At 36.3% G+C, this 22,584-nt stretch overlaps 1 protein-coding gene across 1 annotated transcript; it reads right to left on the bottom strand.

Annotated features, from left to right (window-relative positions):
* Positions 1-15,896: 15,896 nt before the first annotated feature.
* On the bottom strand, positions 15,897-18,191 carry LOC135730475 (serine/threonine-protein kinase pim-3-like). The gene is made up of 4 exons (XM_065248430.1): positions 18,047-18,191; positions 17,784-17,960; positions 16,066-16,195; positions 15,897-15,959 (listed from the first exon to the last, which is right to left on the bottom strand). Exons 1-4 carry the CDS (start codon positions 18,120-18,122, stop codon positions 15,920-15,922), a joined length of 423 nt encoding a protein of 140 aa, XP_065104502.1. The 5' UTR covers positions 18,123-18,191; the 3' UTR covers positions 15,897-15,919.
* Positions 18,192-22,584: the final 4,393 nt, after the last annotated feature.

Raw genomic sequence — 22,584 nt, 5'->3', positions numbered from 1 at the left:
TTGTAAGGGATGTAACACTATTTCTCAGTTGCAGTTTCCTCATTACAGTGGACACATTTTCTAAAAAGGCACCTCTCCAGAATATCCTATAGCTGTTTAGCTGAATTTGACTAGTGATTGTGATGGCCCTTGGCAACAGTTGAATTTTATATATAAAATTATATTTCTTCATTAATACTGCTCTGTGATGCAGAAAGACCAGTTATTTGTTATGCTTCTTAGTGATTTTTTCCCCTATACATTAATTAGATGCAGCACAATGCAACTCCACTGACAAAGCAGAAGGAATGTCAGAGGTGATGGACGCAGAAGGTACGCTGAGTTGTTTTTATTTTATCTTTAAATAAATATATAACATTAAACTTAAGAAGCATAGTTTACTAGATATGTAATTGTGGTCATTACACTGTACATTTCACCACTGTACACATTATTAAAACAATAATCAAATCAAAAGATGAAATCTGTGTGTGATAGTTTAACATCTTCAAATTAACAGACACCTCAGATGTTGCCCAGAAATTTTAGAGGCCATGTGTGAAAATGGTATTTCTTTTCATTGTAATACATTTTGAATGGTATTGCTTAAGTTCAAGCTTAATTAAAACAACTCTTCTGAAAAGTCTGCCGTTGACATTGGACACAAAGAGAAAAGCTCACTTGTATGGAAATTACAATTTATATATACAATATTTATTCAGGTGACATTTAACATCTTTTATAGACCATTTTGCAAGATGTAAACAACACTGGTCCAGAAGCACTTCCCGTATCAGTTTTTTAACACAACATAAACGTTGGGATAAAATACAACCAACAGGACATATAAAACTTAATCAAAAAGTTAAAGAAACATTTTTAAGATGTATGTGTGAAATAAAAAAAACAGTTACATACTGAAACAGAAAGTGTTTCTGGACCAGTGTTGTTTACATCTTGCTAAATGGTCTATATGGTTGGTATTCTGATCATTTTACACTTTGAATTGGCTGTTGATATTTAGATGCAAATAATGAATGGTACTGTATCTGTATTTAACCTACAATCTACATTATGAATTTGTAATTTAGATTCAAACGTTGTATTAAGAAAGTTGTTATTATGTTTTATGTTCTACAGAGCTGGAAGAACAGTCCTCAGAAACAGCCACTACTGTAGCTATCGTGATGACTGCAGATTAAGGTATCTTTTCAAACTGTGGTGATTTTTATGTCCCATTGTGAATAATAAGCTCTTCCTCATAGTAGACCAGGCCAAGTAGACCTGGTTTGGTAGTTTCAACAGATTACAATACTTTAACAAGAACAGATATTGGAACAGAACCATAGACCAATCCACTACACAGTGACACATTGTGACAAATCAGCCTCCAATTCTTTCATTTAGGATCTAACAGCATTAAACTAGATTCACTTTGTAAGTCTTTCAACGGGCAGTTTCCAGGCAGAATGTGCAGAATACATAAACAGAGTTCTGTACATACATTTGGGACCTAATGTATAAAAACATCTTAAAGGGTGTTGTCCAGGACATTGTCTTAAATTACAAACAGAGATAGAAGGTGAGCACACCAACAATTGGTTTTAAAATGATGGCCAACCTACGACTGTATGAGTTATGGCATTACAGTTAGTAATGCTAAAGCTGAAGAATAAAGTGGTGGTGAGATTTTTAAAAATTGAGTTACACTTCTGAATCATGTTTGATTTACATACATTTCTGAAATGGAAAACCCAGAGTTTTCCTTGTTTCCGCTTTGTGAAATTTGCCTCAGGAATTCTTCTTTGTTGACCTGCTTGTATATGATTGAGCCTCAGCAATACCCACATTTTAATTTGACAATAGTTACAAATGAATAAACTGCCTTTGAAATGTTACTTAAAATATGCTAATGAGTATTAATTCAACTAACTGGCTTGACTTAAATATATTTGTTTTGATAGATGGAGGCCATTTGTGCTGTGTCTGCCGCGTCCTTTTCGATGACAGGAAGAAGAATGCTTCAGAGAAGTGGCGTTCATGGTCACAGTGCACAGTGTGCCAATCATGGTCACACACTGCATGTCAAGACACCATGCAAACAGCCTGTAGCGCTGCATCAGTGATAGTTACACAAGATGTTTTATGTTTTAACTTTGAGCTGTTTTACTTTGTTCATGACCCCATCCCTACAAACACACACATATTTTTTTTTTTTTATGTATTAGGTGCAATTTAATATTTTTCATGCAAATGTATTGTAATGATTACACTTATAAGAATAAAACAGATTTTTAATTCACTCTAATTTTTATTTATTGTTGTCATTTGTGGGCACCATAAGTGTGGTCCCTTTACCTGGGACATGTGGGGACCAATTCATATCTATTGTACTGAATTTATGCCACAGGTTGTAAATAAGTAGCCTATTGTTTAATCTTTTATCAATGGTTCGGTATGGTTGGGTGTTGGCAAGGACCTCACCATACTTTTCAATACAGTGAGTCAAAGATCGATTTCATGTTATGATTAAATACTTTACATAACTTTAACAACTTTTTCGCAGTCTTGCTGTCACTGAGAGGTATTTGGCAAATTTGATATCGAAAAGTTGGTTTATGTCAGAGCAGTAGTGATACTTGTGGATACTTTGATATACAACTAAACAGTACAATTTAAATATAATGGTTGCTATGAACGATGATGATGTTATGTGTATCTGCTTTATCAAAGTGATTTTCCTCCATCATACAGATGAAGTTGAAGCAAATCTCTATTACCACATTTAATGTTATGAAAAGAACCATCATGACAGAAATATATATTTATATATGAATTGAAATGAATGAGACCAGAAACCCATCATGAGTTAAAAAACTGGCTATGCTCAGTTGTAAGGACTTTTTTGAAATGATTAAGTAATTTCACATTATGTGTCATTTTGTGTTTTAAATTAAAGTGACAACACAAGTTTACAAAATTTGGTGTTCCAATAATAAAACTGATTGTGTTGTTTTAACACATCTGTTTTTAAAGTGTATTTATTACTCTGCAGTATGCTGTAGCATTTATTAACAAAGTTTTAAATAATATATACTGTATACTACACTTTACTATAGTATGGGTATTTACTATAAATTACTTTAGTACTTTTTATGTGGGCAGAATTTTTATGACTGGACACACCTGATCAACATACATTCATGGTATAGTTTGCATACTGCTCAGGCCTGTCTTTCTGCTTAGAAAGAAGGAACATGAAGCAATACAAAGGCTTCCTATACTGTACACATAGCTGAAGCATTCAGTTTCTCAAAGTGACAGGTTTGGAAGGAGGGGAATGGTACTCTAATGGATAAACTAAATAGGCCTGTTTGCCATTTTTAGTTGAGCTCAAAAGAAAACATTTAAACAAAAATAAATAGGCTACAAAAGATGCAAGAGAGCATACATTATGTACATTATGTAGCAAACATTGTGTATAATGTTTGTTAATCTGGGTTTTGACAACCAATAGGCCTAATAATCATCTACTAGCCTACAATCGGAGACAACTACCCATCAGACTATGGTCTTATTTATTAATGGTATGTTTTTAATTTAATTATCATAGCAGCATTAACATAAATAGATAGTCTATGCATATAAGCCCAAACAGAAATGCACAGTTTGTGTGTGTGGCCAACACCAGGTATTCATCAAGGTGTGGGGTCTGTTTACACAGCCAGAAACAAACCAACAGCTTTATTTTATCTAACCCTAACCTTATTGAGCCTTCAAAGTGCTCTCTGAAACTATACCTGAGATGGCTTGTGTACTTGAAATGAGAACATGAAAAATTTGTTGTAGAGCTAAGCCAAATACATCGTTAGAAAGGTCTTGACCTGCAGAATAACATATGTCAGTATAAAGAATCTACATGGCTCCTGCTTTGAAATACAGACCTTTGAAACATCACCTTGGTGCATTTTTGAAGGCTTTATAATTAGGCAACAAAAGGGGCTATAGACATGGGACAAACTCTTAATGAGAGCTCTTGGCCTTAGTTATAATGTCAATATAGTCAACAACTTGGGACTCTATCAAATATGGTTAAAATTAATTTAAACCTATTTAACAATTAAATATTAAAAATCTGATTGTATAAGTGTGTTAACAATCCCCCTAAACACCTTACTGTACTCTCAACTCATTATTTACAACCTCCAATTATAAGAACAACACAAATGTTTAAAAAAAACTACAATTCCCTACATGTGTGTAATGCAGCTTGATACAAATTAGCACTAAAATTGTAGTTTTTCTGGTTTTCAAAGTGGGGCTGTATATCTACTGAATATATACACACCTAGTTCAGACAAACTATTAATTAGGCTGCATCTAGATGATCTACGTTAAGAAAATGTAAAAAAGGATAGGATTAGGATAATAACAGCGCTCATCCGCGAGATTTTGCTGTTGCTGTATCCCTTCTAGCCACAACGTCGAAACAGCAGAACACGCAAACCCCGCCTTCAACACAATGCACTTCCGTAACCTTCTGCTACCAAAAAACTAATTTCTCAAAATCGAGAATGAGAAATTGTTCAAAATGATCATATTGTTGAGTTATCAAATTTTGTTTTCTGTAGGAAAATGCATGTCATTTAAAAAGAAAACACGTCATGCAAGCTACGTTTCAGTGATAGCAGCCTCATAGCAACCACCATAGCAACGAACTATATAATACTAAATGTAATATAATGGGAAGAAAAAAGTATTAATCCACATCAACTTAGTTCGGGAGAATTTTAAGCCAATAATGGTTATGTAAGAACCTACTGTAGTATGTGGCAGTCTGTCTGGTGGATTATGACTGTAAAATCATTGTATAAGTCATTTATTAAGTTAATCACTATTCATTCACCTTCTAAAGTGTGCTGTGACAATAGCTGAAATCATGACTATAACTCATTGTGGAAAACATTTTATTTTTTACAAACTTTAACAGTATTTGTTTCAAAGGATTCAAGATTCAATACTTTGTCATTTTAACTTAGCTCACAAAAACAAAACACCTTACACACATTGACCACATTTGTACATTACAGTAAATAAGTAACACCACAATGGTAAACACACAATTTTGTCCTCACACAGACTAGTGTGAATATGTGTGCTTAAAAACAGTACCTACGCTTTAAAATAAATCAGATCTAGTAAAACATCATGTTTGCACAAGTAAGGCGAACATTATATTACACCACCATAAAGGTTTCTATGATATGCTGCAACATATACTATACATTTACATCATTCTTTTTACAGAATACAATATCAGACTAGAAATTAACAAAAAATCTGTAGTGCTAGTTATCATATTTATCCACATTGTCATAATTATCACTCTTATCATTGTATACCAGTGTCTGTATGCTTGGCATGGGGAGGGCCTGACACAAGTGGGGGTTGTCTGCAGGAACAAAGTCTGATACATGTGGGTGAAACATCACCAATGGCTTGATGTAGTTTTCTTTCCAGCTGTTGGAGGTGTTGAATGAGAGCAGCTTTTGCACCAGGCTGCTCAGTGTCTTTGATGTTATAGCACAGATGTTAGAGGCCTGCTCCTGATGGGGTGTTTAGTTAGACTTTTCATTTCTTGGTAAAGCATGTGCTTTCCTCAGCTGCCCGAGTCTTCATATGTAAGGCATCAATCCCTCGCCTTTTTAGACTTCTCGAAACATCATCTTCTTCAATCTAGAAGACAAAAGAAAACGAAATGCTATGTTATGTAACCAGGTGGTTTCTAATATGATTTGCAGGTAGTTAGTTTGTCAGATGGTTACTAGTCTACACACGAGTGACTGCTGTGTGGTTACTAGGGTTAAGTAACTATACTTACAGTGTCATCAAAGCAGAAGTAGACATGCCAAGAGGGATCACATGATTCCTGAAAATCAATTGTCGCAAGAAAGAAGCTCATCGGCGGTGACCATTGAATGCTGTTGTATTCTTATATTGCCTGTCTCAGTCTATTGTTGGAGCTGGCTACCTGCTTGGAGAGTCTAATGGCAATGTCCTGCCCATCTGAAGCAAAGCTAGGAAACACGCATGCAGAAAAATGAATGTATTAGTTTGTATTATAGTCCTTTTAAGTTCAAACCTAATGTCATATTGTATCTACTTATCCACTTATAGCACTATACCTGGATATATTCTTCTCAGGTGGAGGAGGACTGCTCTCTCTCCCTTGATTCAGTTCTAGCCTTGCAGTTGGACTCTGAGCTCACGGCCCACATCTTTAAGGGTAGACTGGAAGTTTGAATCAGACTCTTGCCATCTTCTCCCAATACGGTATTCTTCCTTAATGTTCAGCAGAGTCCTCAATTCTACAATGGTCAGCAAATAATTAGTATTAAACGTTGTGTACACACTTGATCAGAGAACAGTAACAGACAGATTACTGCTTACTCTCTTTCACCCTTTTTGTGTGACTCACGAGTCCCATATCTACACATATCTAACATTACAGCACAAAAGTTCAGTAGCTAGCAAGCAGAAAGCATTACCGTGGTACACCTGACCAAACATATGTTACCAGTAAGGCCTTGGTGGTAATAGATTACTAATTACACCACATGAAGATTTGCAATAATGCTGCAATATTTTAATTTATAACCACTGGTGACAGTTTCCTTCAAAACTATGCCATTACTATAATCACACGTTGAAGCACATCAGCAAGGCACTTAAAGGAAAACAACACCGTTTTTCAATATTTTACTACAGGGCTATTCAGATCTTACCCTGGAGGGCCAGAGCACTGCATAGTTAAGCTCCAACCCTGATCAAACACACCTGAGCAAGCTAATCAAGGTCTTCATGATCACTAGAAAATCACAGGTGGTTAATGGTACATAAACTCTGTAGTGCTCCAGCACTCCAGTGTAAGATTTGAATAGCCCTGTTTAACTATGTTCTTACCTCAACTTATAAGAATTAATACATAACTATCTTTTTTCAATGCGTGCACTTTTAATCTTTGTACAGTGCCTTGTGAATGTATTAGCGTTTAGCCTAGCCCCATTCATTCATATGGCTCCAAACAGGGATGAATTTAGAAGTCACCAAACACTTTCAAGTATTTAGACGAGTAAGTATGGTGGCACAAAATAAAACTTTTGTTTGAAGCCATAGGAATGAATGGGGCTAGGTAGGCTAAATGCCAACACATTCACGAAGTGCTTAACAAAGACTAAAAGTGCATGCATTGAATAAAGATAGGTATGTATTAATTCATCTAAGTTGAGCTAAGAACATAGTAAAATATTGAAAAACGGTGGTGTTTTCCTTTAAAGACGTCTGTAATTACCATAGTCTTACATAAAAACATTAAACTCTTACTTGAACTTGTAGAACTGAATCAGTCTGATGATGTAGTCCCTTTTCCATCTACAGACAGTGTCTGAAGAAAAGACGACATTACTACCACTCTAATAAAGTAATTCATTTCATGTTACTTCTTAACATGAGTATATTTTATTACTGTACACGGAAAGGTAAGTATTACATTGGCAATATTCTTTGTTAATAGTATTCATGACATTCTTACAGTATTTAAGACTTTAACTTCAGTTCCTTACTTATTGGTTTCTGTTGGGCTAGCTTTTTTCCATCTCGCCATGTCTCCTTCAGAAATCAACACTATACAACAACAATAACAGAAAACAAGACACCCATCAATCCTAAATACTCTTGTGCAAAATGCACTTATAAATGGAATGTAATATTCTCCCATCTACAACTAATTGTTACCTTCTTCTTATATGCATTGTTTACCTGGTGCCTCTCTGAAGACATGAGATATCTTCTTGAGCAAGAATCAATATTTTCTCTGCTTTGTCTACTCTTTGCAGGAGCTGCACCTCTGAAAAGACAGTTTAATCTACTTATAGTATGCTTACCATTTTGTGTGTGATCGGCTTCACTCCAGAAAATATAAAATGTATAAACAGTGAACCACCAGCACAGAATTTTCGAAAGGTTATACAGCAGTAGACACACCTAGGTCAGTTGATTTCCACCGTCCATAATGCAAAAGGGCATCAGTCAGTAAGTCAAGGCGATGAGATGGAGTCATCTCCTTTGTGACTCTGGCAAATCTTTGGAGGAAAGACCACAGCCTTTCCATTCCTTCCCCATCTGTGAGCCCAAACCCATCAAGCCATCTGGTACTGTACTTGATCTATGATTAAAGCAAAGTGGTAAAATATCACATACTGTACACAAAGCATGACCCTACTGCTTATAGTGATCTTATGTTATTTTATCTTTTAATTTGTAAAATTAGCAAAGCTATTCTTTTTATTACTTTATATTAATGTAATTATTATACAAATTAGGTAATCTGCATAAAAAGAAACCAATTTGGTTATAACAATCCTCTGCTTATAGTGATTAGTTTGACCCAGACAGATTTGAGATAAATGGTTTCCACTGGATTGTCTTACACATTGCATCTCTGAAACAAGTTTAGACAAACGTCAGGTTGGAAAAATTTTAGATTAAAGATTATTTTAGGCATTTCTGGCTAATTTGAGCTTTGCAGTGCATAGACAGGAAAAATTAAGGCCAAACAGGGAGTGAATGATGTGTGTTATATTGTCCTGATATCCCTATAAAGTCAATGAATTACCTGGCAGGGCAATTTGTGTCCATCAACATGAAATGCTGGTACGGGCAAGGCAATGTTGTGTGGTATGCCCTCCCCTGATTTCTGATTAAACATAGTATGACATAAATAAGTTAAAGGTCTTTTCTTAAAAACAATAATTCAGTTTTACACAGAAAAAAGGGTACTTACCTGCAAATGTGAGGCAATAACACAGGCAATGTAACAGACTACTCGCAGGTGTATGTTCTTTTCCTCACATCTTTGAAGCAGCGCATCGATGACATACAGGGGATAGGCTAATCTATTTCAACACAAAAATGTGAATGATAAAACACTTTATACTGAGGAAAAGTGAAAAATAATTATACAATCTCCAGCATCACATTCAATACCTAAATACTCAAATCTAAATTGATCTATGCCCAGCCCATAATTTTGCCCACTGATCATCAAATTTTACTTTTGGGGCTTCCAAGTTTTTTCTTTTGTATAATCTTTACTCCACTGTATTTGTAGGTTTTGGAGGCACTGCCAATTTCTTTGTAGCAAACACTATGGCGTGTTCTGGATCCAGGTGCCATGTGTGTGTCAGTAAGGTGAGTGGGTGAGTGAGTGAGTGGGTGAGTGAGTGAGTGAGTGAGTGAGTGAGTGAGTGAGTGAGTGAGTTGGAGAGTGAGTGAGTAAGTTGGAGAGCTTTTGCAAGTGATGGCTATTAAAAGAGCCGTTGGTTTAAATGTTGTGGAGCGTGTAGATGGAGCAGTATGAGATGTATGTGAAGAAACTGCAAGACAAAAAAAATTGTGAATTACAAACTTTGGATATTTTTTAAATTCTTTATTTACTAAACATTGTGTGTATAACTATTTACAACAAACCCCAAGATCCGCCCACTATCATAAGACTATATAATAAGCTAAATAAAACGGCAATAGAATAAAACTGACCAAAAAAGAAGGATCTGAATGTCTAAAGATTTCTGAATTGTACATCAAATGTATTAAAAGCATGGTGTTGTTGTTACTGTTTTTACTATGTATAAAAAGGCTGAACTACTGTGGTAAAAGCATAAGGTTTGCTGTTACTGTACTACAAAATACCACAGTAGAAGTAAACTAACTGCGGTAGAAACATGGTACGATTTGTGTACTATAAACACAAAATACCACAGTAGAAGTACATTGGTAGTTAATTCCAAAAATATGAATATAATAAAATGATCGAGGATCTGTCACGTTATGTTAATGGTGACTAACATAACTTGACTTTTAATCACGCGCTAATCACTATTTTGAACAAAAAGAATGTAATATAGATGACCAATACAATTCAGACAACATTTAGAAGCCGATCTGGATTAATAAAAAACATATAATGAATTTAATATCGAACAAACAGAAATTTAATGATATACTCACAAAGATGTGGCGACTGGCGACGTTTGTAAATTGATGATAAACATCGCGATGATGTGCGAACGAGATTTGGGTCACGGCAGGGGCGTAGCCACGGGTGTGCGGGAGCCACCCACAGTGGCACACCTAAAATGGATGCAGAATATTTATTTATAGTTTCAATAAAAAAATGTTTACTAAACCTGGGCTGTTGTTTACTTAGAATATATATATTTTTTAAATCAACCATTTCACGCATAAGTTAAAAATATTTAACTTTAAATATCCGACCCCTTGTGTCCATGGCGACGGGTCATGATTGTCACGTGACACACCGCAACAACAATAATGTATGCTATTCGTCTTATTTCGTTTTTACTTTTTTTTTTATTAAAAATATTAACTTGCTTACATGTCAACTATCTGATATTCCGACCCTTCGTTTAAAGATCTTTATAAATTATCTTGATCTATAACGAGATGAGTCCTGTCCACCGGATTTACAGCACCTGAATTCCTCAGCATTGCTGGTTATCTTGCCTGCCTGTGACACACACAGATTTTCTGATGCACACCCAGAGGTTTTTTCTGGCTACGGGTCACGCTTCTTGAATGCGATGAACAGTATCGTATGGTATAGTACGATTTAATCTATGCTTTGGATGTATATGTTCAGGACAAACGTAATAGCACTGCAATAAATTGGCTATATTAGGTTAAGGACCAACGCAATAGCACTGCTTATATGTTGGCATGTAACGTAATTGCGATTTGCAAAATAGTTTCCTCAGAACGTATTTCATGTGATAAAGGGTTGAATCGGACAGCATCACCATATCCAGAGAAAATAACATTCTGCTTTACAGATGTTATAACTTATTTGATGACATTATTGTTTGTATTATCATGTTTATTTTGTAAAAATGAATAAACACATTTAATGTTATTAATGCTTTGTCAATGTTAGAACTTTTCATTGCCATATCAAAACAAAAGTCACCTCAAATAATTTTAGTATGATTCTTACATTAAAAAATACCAGAGAAATATTAGATAGTTTAATATAACTTTCTGTAGAAAGGAATCTTGACTGGTGAAATTCCTCCCAATGGCCAAGTGCAACGTCTGTCACATGTGCTTCATAATACATCTCTAGTCGGTAGGTCAAAAGGTTGAATGCCTAGGTGTCTTTCTGTGTTTGCAACTTAAATTTTGTGTGGATGTATTTAGAGAAAAACAAACTCCGACACATTGTCATGGATGTGTAATATCCCTTTCAGTGCCTTTCTGAAAATAGGATATAAATCATAAATTTTTTTATGTATTATATAAAGCTTTAAACACGTGTTTCATCTTTACCCATTTACATTAAACTAAACTGAAAATAATAAACATTGTATACTTTCATCTTAATATAAATAACAAGTTTCAGTTCCATTGCTGTTTATTTATAAACATTTGGTATGCAAGCCAACACAGAGCATAAAAGTATACTTTCATTTTTTTTACAGATGGATCATAATAATACTACAGTCGGGTACTTTTGTAACTTTACATCCAATGTACAACACAAGTTGTTTAGACATGTGAGACTGTAAAAATATCAGCAGCAAAACTAATCTGCAACAATTCATTTTCACATGTTAAATACATCATAAAAATTAATCACACCAGCGAGAGATTTGGCTGAAGGTCATCAGTGTAGAAACAAACATCAGGATGTTTTTCTCCATCTGACAGGACTTCATTTGGGAAAAATCATTATCATATTCATACAAAAATATTGGAGCGAGCATCCCTTTATTAAAATAAAGATTTTCATCTGTTCTGCATTCATTAAACTCTGTTTCAGAGGCTGCTACAAAATATCTATGGCATGCAAATGTAATTAAATAAGCGAAATATATGCTTCATGGACCAGCTAGTACTTTTTAAAGAGAACTGATTTTCTAACAATGTTTCTTCAAGGTTGCCTTTAACCTCATCTAATAAAAGATTATCATGGATAACAATGTACAGTCTTGTTCAAAATAATAGCAGTACAATGTGACTAACCAGAATAATCAAGGTGGCAAACAAGTTACCAGTAGGTTCAGTAGATTCTCAGAAAACAAATGAGACCCAGCATTCATGATATGCACGCTCTTAAGGCTGTGCAATTGGGCAAGTAGTTGAATTAGTTGAAAGGGGTGTGTTCAAAAAAATAGCAGTGTGGCATTCAATCACTGAGGTCATCAATTTTGTGAAGAAACAGGTGTGAATCAGGTGGCCCCTATTTAAGGATGAAGCCAACACTTGTTGAACATGCATTTGAAAGCTGAGGAAAATGGGTCGTTCAAGACATTGTTCAGAAGAACAGCGTACTTTGATTAAAAAGTTGATTGGAGAGGGGAAAACCTATAAAGTGGTGCAAAAAATGATAGGCTGTTCAGCTAAAATGATCTCGAATGCCTTAAAATGGAGAGCAAAACCAGAGAGACGTGGAAGAAAACGGAAGACAACCATCAAAATGGATAGAAGAATAACCAGAATGGCAAAGGCTCAGCCAATGATCACCTCCAGGATGATCAAAGACAGTCTGGAGTTACCTGTACCTTGCACAGCCTTAAGAGCGTGCATATCATGAATGCTGGGTCTTGTTTGTTTTCTGAGAATCTACTAAACCTACTGGTAACTTGTTTGCCACGTAGCAATAAAAATATACTAAAAACCTTGATTATTCTGGTTAGTCACATTGTACTGCTATTATTTTGAACAAGACTGTATATATTACATGTATTTCCTAAAGTAATGTACTTTTAATCAGCTCTTAACTTTACAACAAAAATAATAGCCAACAGTGATAACAGAAATAGCTGCAGAGTAGCAGTTTAATTTATGCATGATTGGTGAAATGTTCAAATCCACAGATTTAAATAAAATAAGTTAATCAAAATGTCTCGATGATTGAGAGAAATCATGCAAATTAAACTAAAACACAGAGTACTGAAGGGTATATGTTAAGGTTTAGGTATTTATTTGGGTTAAAACAGCATCAGGTTTAACATTGTTAACATTGTGATTTACTACGTTAACTCCCAGAATTTTATACCAAGGTCAAGGGTTTGATATTGCATATGAAAAACATGTACATAAGTAACCCAAGTTAATCAGTTTGATCAAATAAAAAAGTAAAAAAAGCAAATTAAAACATCTGCTAAAGAAAAGTCTTCCATATTCAATTCAATTTTATTTATATACTGTAGCACTTTTCACAATTGTTTAATTATTTCAAAGCAGCTTTACATTAATAAACCTGACTCCCTAAACCCCTAGGAGAAAAACCCTATGAGCCAGACATAGCTGATTCTATAGAGCAGGGGTTCCCAACCTTTTTTGTGCCAGGGACCAGCATATTCATAAAAAAATTCCAGGGACCAGTTGTCAATTTGAATGCCTCTATTTTAAGATGCATCGTTTGAAACATATCACTGCGTAAAAACAGTAACAGCCTATCATTTAATTGCATATAATGATCTAGGTGGCAACACTTGTATGAATATACCAATCTTTTAAAACTTTCAGACCGGTTCACAAAATGTTTTGGATTAAATAACATTACATGTCATAGCATTTAAAAAAGACAATTATTATTATTATAAAAATATAATTCTGGAAATATTCAGGGAATATTTCAAGGCCCGGTCTTAACGGGTCCTCGGACCGGGGGTTGGGAATCACTGCTATAGAGGACATACTATATATTAGATAGTTTATTATACAACTTTAAAATATAAAAACATTAAGAATTAAAACATTTTTTTATGTGTTCAAGGATGAGACAGGATCTGCATCAGACATTCAGCCAGCGGTCTGTGGTCATGACGACTGAGGCTGAAATAAAACCTGAAGATGAGAAAGAAAGGAAATGTCAACATTTAATTATTAGTCATCATATTTATAGTATATCTAGAACCTTAACCCTCATAAGCCCCTATTTTCCTGTATACGTTAGAGTTCCGTGGGGGTAAAAATGACCCCAGAGATTAAAAGCGTGATTACAAAAAATATATACATTTTTAATGATACAAATAATATATCATTTTTTATGTTTACTTCCAGTCTATACATTAATGCTGTGTTTTGGGAGATATGAAGTACTTTTGTACCTGTTTACCACTCAATTCCTCAACTATACCATTAGCTTGCCTGTAAAATATAACATTTTTATGAAAAATTCACATAAATTATGATCTAAATTTGATTAAGTTTGTTTTTAGATATTGATCTAGATGTTATGTGTTATGTGAGAAAAAAACACTTTTATACAGTTTAGGAAATAAATCATTTTAACCAGCAGATGCCCATAGAGACCCATTCATTTTACTGTGTGTGGCCATATAAACATTAGAAAGGACATTAAAAATAAATATTATTTCAAAAAGTAGAATTTTTTGTAGTTTTTGATGCATTTTGAAATGTGTGTTTTTACAAAATGCCACAGAAATTTGACTAAATGTAAGGGTGTTTGTCTGTGTGTGTGTGTGTGTGTGTGTGTGTGTCTGTCTGTGTGTGTGTGTGTCCGTGTGTGTGTGTTTGTGTGTGTGCCTGTGTGCTCGCGTGCGTGTTTGTGACTTTGTCTTTTTGTGTGTGTAAGTTTCACTGTGTCTTTGTGTGTGTGTGTGTGTGTGTGTGTGTGTGTGTGTGTGTGTGTGTGTGTGTGTGTGTGTGTGTGTGTGTGTATGTGTGTGGGCATGCACACACCTGTGTGAGCATTTTACATCTTTGTTTTGCATCTGTGGCTGTTTTTTGACAAATTCTGTAAAAAATACTCTCTGTGGCAGTCATACCTTTGTGTGTTTGTGTGTGATTGAGCATGTCTTTTCTATATTGCATTTGTGCTCCAGTACCAGGCCTACCTTTCTGTGTCAAAATGTTCAGATTTATTCTGGATGCATTGATTTTATTTGATGAATAACAAGAAAAATTTTTTTTTTTTTGCATTTCCCATTCATTTCAATTGGGGTCTTTTGGTGATTTTTTTTACACCTCTTTAGAACGACCGAATCAAGCCCAATTTTTTTATATGAATCTTGACAGATATTCTGGAAAAGTCACAAAATCTTATTCCACTGAGATGAAGGGAACCATGTTTTTTAACTAAATAAAAGTGGCTTGGGGTTAAGATTGACTTATTAGGGTTAAAGCCACAATATCAGTGGCGGCTCGTGACTGCTCATCCGAGGGGCGCTAATTCAAAGTAAGTGTTCGGAGTGTCATATGTGTTGCTTGCGTTTTTAAAATATTTGTTTGTTGCGTCATGTGAACCATGTGCATCACGTGTTTGTCAAAATAAGTGCCTGCTGCACACGCCTCAAAACTCACGTTCACAAAATACACCCAAGACACTCCTTTAACAGTAAACTTTGATTACGCTTGAGATTATGCGAGTATCTGGCAGAGGCAAGTGTCTCTTTTATCATAAACCCTTTAGACGCGTCTGCAGCAGGCACTTATTTTGACCATACATGTGATGCATCAAGAGCCTTCGGAAAAAAGAAGTCACCGGCCGCCAGTGCACAATATGTATGATTTTTGTAATAAAATATACAAAGATAAATGCAGTTGTGTACTTACATTATGCAGAAAGTGTGCAAAAATGTGTTACTCCTGAGAAATTGTGGCCCTTTTAATGTCTGTGCTATTCTCGCTTTCTGGTTATAGAAACTAGAGAGACACAAGAGGACAAATGCAGAAGTGTTGGTTAAACAACATCTAACACACGGCTGTTAACTTATTCATTATAATGCCATAAAGTATTAATTTATTACCTTATTTATCCGTAAACATGATTAGCAAACTCCATATGTCTCAGGATGATGAAAACAACATCTCCAATCATTCCCCTCTTCTTCAGTCATTCAGCTTCATCCTTTTTATTTTCTGTGGATAGTGCCCTGTAGTGATGAAAATGTACATTTAAAACAATCTTACTATACAACTAACTACAGAAAATAAAAAGCATGTAATCTGCAAAATGTAGTTTCCTAATTGGTCTGTTACCTCATTTTGTATACGAGTAGCTCTTCTTCGTCAGACTCAGTTTTAAACCAGTCATGATCTAAGATCTGCTTGAGCGTCGGACGATCACTTGGATTCAGGGCCAGGCAACCACTTAACAGATCACAGATTTCTGTACAAGTTTTAGGAGAGAGCTGGTTAGTCATCATGACACACAAATGGCAATAATGATCATGGCATAAAGAGACGCTTTTGTTGTCATTTAATAATACTGCAAAAAAAGTCTGTCTGTCTATCATCTAAAGCAGGGGTGTCAAACTCAAGGCCCGCGGGCCAAATCCGGCCCGCCCCCTCATTTCATCTGGCCCGCGAGAGTTTACAAATTATGTTAATTATGTGGCCCGCAAGAGTTTACAGATTATTTTAATGTTATTATAAGTTTTATTTTTTGCAGGTTATTTCCTACATTGATTTTATTAGCAGCCACCAAAACTAATTTTTGTCCCGTCAAAGTCTTTTTGTAATGTAATTATAGTGATAATGTTGATGATTGCATGATAGAGAATGAGCAGTGCCCCGCACGCACGCACTACTAGAGTGGGCGTGTCTGAATGCGAACGCTGCAGCCTCCGGAAGTCGCATATCCAGGCTGCATACGTCATCAAGACTGTCTTGTTTCAGAATATTAACAATTATAAAGTAAAATATTATTCTTTGTTTATAGTAAATTGTTGTAATATGCGTATGACTTGCGAATGTAATGGTGAGTTAACTTGAATAAACCAGGCTTGATGACGCTGCATATGCGACCTCCGCAGGCTGCAGCCTTTGGAAACGGACAGTATCTGCTCGTTCTTTCTCTCCCTCTCTCGCGCACCCTCACGCGGATCCAGCGAGAAAATGTGTTCCGTCTCGTGTACAGAAATGTTTCGCGATGTCCAGCTGGGATTAGTTTACAACGCGTCTATTCCCGCTAAATACGCGAACTAATGACTCATCTGAACCGATTACGTTTAATAAACGATTGAAACTATTGATCTGTAGCCTACAACACTGAACTCATGAGACGTCAGTCAATCAGTCAGACACTCAAAGCCAGGTACAAAATCACAGCTTTTTTGTAAAGAGGGCAAGAAATGACAAGCCAGAGTATATGTGTCTAATAAATGCATAGGCCTATTGTGGTGGAGATTGTAAAACTCTTTATTAGTATCTTAAAATGCCACTCATTTTCTTACCTGCACAATGAAGGATAACAGAACATTTTGAGTGCACTCACATACATACTACATGTGTTTTTGTTACCACAATTATTTTTTAAATAATCTATTCTGTACTCTATACACTTTGTCATTATTTGCCTGGGCTTCTAAGCTAGATATTAATTGAGGTATTTAAAAAAACCAATAGTAAGCAAATGCAGAGAAAACTATGCAATGTACAGTAATAAAAGAGTTGATACATTCATATAGTCATTCAAATACAACCGGCCCTTTGAGATTAACCGTAATGCTGATGTGGCCCGGGATGAAATTGAGTTTGACACCCCTGATCTAAAGGGACCCTGGTCACAGACAGACAGTACCTCAGGTTAAGATGATGGCACAGTGATGTAATAAATTGGCGAGCCACTAAATGACTGTTTAGCTAAACACAATCAAACTAACATCTTGCCAGACAGACCGTATCCTCTGATAATATTTATTGTGGACTTGATCAGAGGCTTTGTGTGTGCATGTTGATCAGTCATTTTCACTCACCCTTTGATAAATCCTTTTCAATTGTCTTCAGATTCCTGGAATTCAATTCGTATAAAGCACTGGGGAAAGATGCAAGCACCATGAAGTACAGCACAGAACCTAAGGCCCAGACGTTTGCTGGCACGGCGTGGAATTTCTCAACCATGTAGATCTCAGGCGGGGTGCAACATCGAGCTCCTGTACACAAAACATCATGTTGAGTCATTTTGTAAAAGAAACAGCAGGTTTCAATACTCCTCTATATGACAAAAAATTCAGCTCACCCATAAAGTCACGGGAATCATATGCCTCATGCGTCAGATAATGTCCAACCCCAAAGTCAATTAACTTCAGGCTCATTGTTGATTGCTGCACCAAGAAGTTTCCGGGATGGATGTCAGTATGGAAAACTCCACAATCCAGACAGTGTTGCACTGCCAGTACCGCCTGACGCATGAGATGTCTTGCGGTATTTTCACTTAGTCTTCCATGATTTATAACAAAATGCAACAAGGATTCGCTGTGCAGTGGGTACTCCAACACGAGCGTGCAAAAGTATTTAGTCTCGTACCAGTCATACATCTGTATGACATTGGTGCATGAGGGCGCATCTCCTAACTTAAGCATCAGCGCCACTTCTGTAATAAGTGGTTTGGGGGATCCAGGCTGGAGAAAAAATGGTCAACAAATTACAATTAGATAAAACAAATATCTTGTATTGGTGCGTAATCGCTATACTGTCTATTTTCTGTTTAGTTCACTTCATCAAATTTTATGACAACTTACAATCTGAAGAGTCCTTTCATTCTTTCGTTTGCTTATTTGCTTGATGGCAACCTGTAAAGAGAAAAACAACAAAAGTTAATTTCTCTTGAGCTGACTGAAGCGGCTCACCTGACACTGCACACATAACTTTAAGGTTTGAGAATCTACAAACTTTAAAACATGGTTTAGATCAAGTGGACATACAAATTTCAGCAAACATTGTGTTTGATATAAATACGAGTGCATTACCTCACTGCCATCCGATTTACGGATCCCTTTGTACACTTTGCCCCAGCCACCGGACCCAAGCACTTCATCCTTCAAGAGTTGATATTTACAATATAAAGGCTCTGAAAAACACACAGAAAAATGATGAGGTGACAGTACATGTTAACACTCATATACTCACAGATGAAAGGTACAGCATACATTTCCAGGTACAGAAGAATATGTTGAAGAAACCATTTCACATATTGGTGCAACCCACCATAGGAGTAATGAAGTCAGTACACTCACCTTTAGGCACTGAGGGATCAGCTGGTTTCTTCTCGCTTGACGGTTCAGAAGCTTGTTGAACAACATTTATAACTTTTGGCCTGACAACTTTATCATCTTCTGGCGAGGGATGTCTTGGATTTTCAAAAGCTTTTGGGCTGACAACTTTATCATCTTCTGGCAAGGGAATTTCAAGGGCTTTTGCCCCAGGATCTCCTTCTTCTTTTGGTCCAGGAATTTTAGTTATTTTTGCTTTAAAAAACCAAGGAAGTCTGAGATTTCTAAAAGCTTTTGGCCTGGGATTTTTACCACCTTTTGCCTCAGGATTTCCATCATCTTTTGACCCAGGATTTTTAGCTTTATTTGGGTCGGGATTTCCGCCACCTTTTAACCCAATATTCTCTGGAATGGCACCTATCTTCTGTAGCCTCCCATTAGCTGCAGTGATGCCACCAAAACTGGCCAGATCAGCACCATCCATGGCATCAGGAATAGCTGCATCTGCATCTTTTTTCACTTTACTCTTCCCTTTTTTTCTCCAAGGGTTGTGAAATGAGCGGCTCTTTGATGCCTTTTGTTTGTGTTTCTTTAAGCCAACACTCTTCGATTGACAATCTGCCAGATCAACAACTTCCCTGGCATCAGGGATAGCTGTATCGGCCTCAATCTGTGAAGTCGGCATTGACTCCACTTTGCCCCTCCGGAAGCATCCAAGGAAGCGTTGCTTCAATGTCTTGCGTTTATCCGGACGAATCTTTGGTTTTGATTGGGGGCAGGCCAGATCAGGAACATCCATGCCAACAGGAATATCTGAAATGGCCTTGGGCTGTTGAGTTGGCACAACAGTCACTTTTTCTCCCTGGAGGTTAGATTTGCGGCTCTTTGAAGCCTTTTGTTTCTGTTTCTTCGAACCAACATTTGTCTTTGACTGTGATGCAAGATCAACAACTTCCCTAACATCAGGGATAGCTGGATCCGCTTTAAGCTGTGGAGTCGGCACTGACTCCACCTTGCCCCTCCAGAGACAGTCAAAGAATGCCATTCGTTTGTCCGGTTTGATCTTAGTGTTTAATTCAGAGCTGGCCAGAACAGCATCATCCTTTAGATTAGGATTTGCTGAATCAGCATTAAGCTGTGAGGAAGACCAGAGGTGGGTCAGACAGACAGACAGACAGACAGACAGATAAATGTTTCCAGCCATGTTTAGAAGCCATGTTTCCATCCAAGGCTTTTTAGCAAAAAATGCTTTAGTGCATAAACGCAATGTCAATACCTCAAAAAAAAAATTTTTGGAAACACTTTGAGGCTGTTTACACTTGGCATTAACATGCGTTTTCGTTGATCGGATCACAAGTGGACGACGTTAATGCCAGGTAAACGTTTTGAACGCGTCCACTTTCGACCACTTTCAACCACATCCAAAGGTAGTCGAAACCACTTTCGATCGGATCGCTTTGGAGTTGCGGAACGCAAATGTGGTTGAATGTGTTCGAACAGCCACACGCGACCGCCTTCTCTCCGCTCATTTATCTAATCTGAGGTATTAATCACAAGTTTTACGTCTTTTCTGACTTCTGGCGTGAACATACGGTGAACAGCGCTATTTTTAGCCTTTCATTGATAAAACTACTGCGGGTGTTCTCTGTAGTTTTGTTTTGAAAGCGTGAAAGTTGCGCGATCCTATTTCATTAATTGCGCTGAAAATTCAGAGAAAGCTCTAACATACACACGTACAAAACACTGTGCAGCATGTATACTTGCTAAGCAAGCAGCGGACTCCGACATAATATTAGTTTGCGTCCATATAAACTCATCATTACTCCCGCTCGCGTTTGAATGACAGCAGAGAGACTCGCCCACCGTCTCACAGACCACCCCCTCACAATATTCACAGACAGATGCGGTCGAAAGTGGACAAAAGAGACGGATTTAAATACCAGGTGTAAACGTAATGTGTCTCTCTCGTCCACTTGTGATCCGATCGATGAAAACACATCTTAAAACCAAGTGTAAACAGCCCCTTTGTCAAATAATAGCTTTAACGCAAATAAATGTGATGTCACATGATAGATCTTCATCACACGCAACCTCTGAAGGGCATGACAGAAAACAATAGGCGCTCTTATTGCAGCCTGAGACTTTCTGTTTTGATTTGCAGAGTCGATCCTCCCTATACACAGAGGCAAGCTGCACTGAACTTAAACTTAAACCGCTCTCACTTCATAAAAATATTAAATTTTTTCTCCTCATAATCGGGTCCCTTTGGTGAAAGCAAATTTATTTTAAATTACCAGAAATGTTTGAGATTTGTACGGTCCAGTGCGCTAATAGGATTCTACAGGACCCTTTACATGTCTTGCACTCAGAATATACATTGATGAACTCTGGCCGGAGATATAGGGTCCCATTGTGCAGGCATAATCGATACAAACATTCATTTGTCCCACTGTCAGTCAAATTGATTAATAAGCAACTGCAATAGAATGGGTTCTTAGGAATTAATGAGTTTATGTAATGAGTATAGCCACATATGCTGGTTGATAATATGTGAACCACCGGGTTCTTACCAGGAATATAGCTACAGGCCGGTTGTTAACCTGTGTGTGAACTGGAAGCTTTTGCTATGACGCCAAACTATGCAGTTGCTGGTACAACTGGCTTCTTTCTTTTACCTATTTTGTTTTTAGATAATTTATTGTTATATTGTGATGTCTGTTTGTTATTGTGTTGTGAGTACGCTGCAGCGGTTCTCTTGTCTGAGACAAATTTCTCCCAAGGGAGACAATAAAAAACTACCTACCTAAATTACCGAGACCACAAACATCAGACTCGACCTGGCTAAGCTTTCATTGTAAGAGCATTAGAGAAATTAGGTAGATTATTTGCTCATGGTGAGATTTTTTGCAATACAATTTAGGTGACAATTCGCTTTCATCATTCGTGACATCACCACAGACACCATTTTAGCTCCATTTGAATAGAAAACCTTTTTTACGCATTTTCACTTGGTCAATAACAAAACCTGGATGGAAACATGTCTATAAATGGACAGATAGTTGTAGTAAATGTAATGATGTAACAAACCTCTGAAGGAATCAGTGTTTCAACTTTATCATTATTCAGGAATGGGTGCTTTACATTCTCCCATGCCTTCTTTAATGATTTAAAGAATGTATTCTTGCATTTTTCTACACCAAAAAACAAAAACAAATGATAAACTATTAGAAAATTCATTATGACAAAAGAAAATGACAAAGAAACGTTGTCAGTAATAATACTTAATAAACACATTTAACAAACTGTCCACCCAGATACTATTTTATCAAACATGTATATGTAATTTAGTATCTAATTCTTTATAATAAATTCCTAAAAATACAGCAATGATTATTGCATTAATAATGCTGTTAAAATATGAGTTTAAAACACACTAGAAAAATGGTCTAAACTTAATTTCTTATTGTAAGATGCTTTATTTTACTGAGTTTAATGTAATAAGATATCAGTATCTGCAAGGGCCAACAAAACTATTGAGGAACAAACATGATACAGATTTAAAGAT

The sequence above is a fragment of the Paramisgurnus dabryanus genome, chromosome 20 (assembly GCF_030506205.2).
Source record: "Paramisgurnus dabryanus chromosome 20, PD_genome_1.1, whole genome shotgun sequence".
NCBI lineage: Eukaryota > Metazoa > Chordata > Actinopteri > Cypriniformes > Cobitidae > Paramisgurnus > Paramisgurnus dabryanus.
This window is presented reverse-complemented; position numbering and strand designations above follow the sequence as displayed.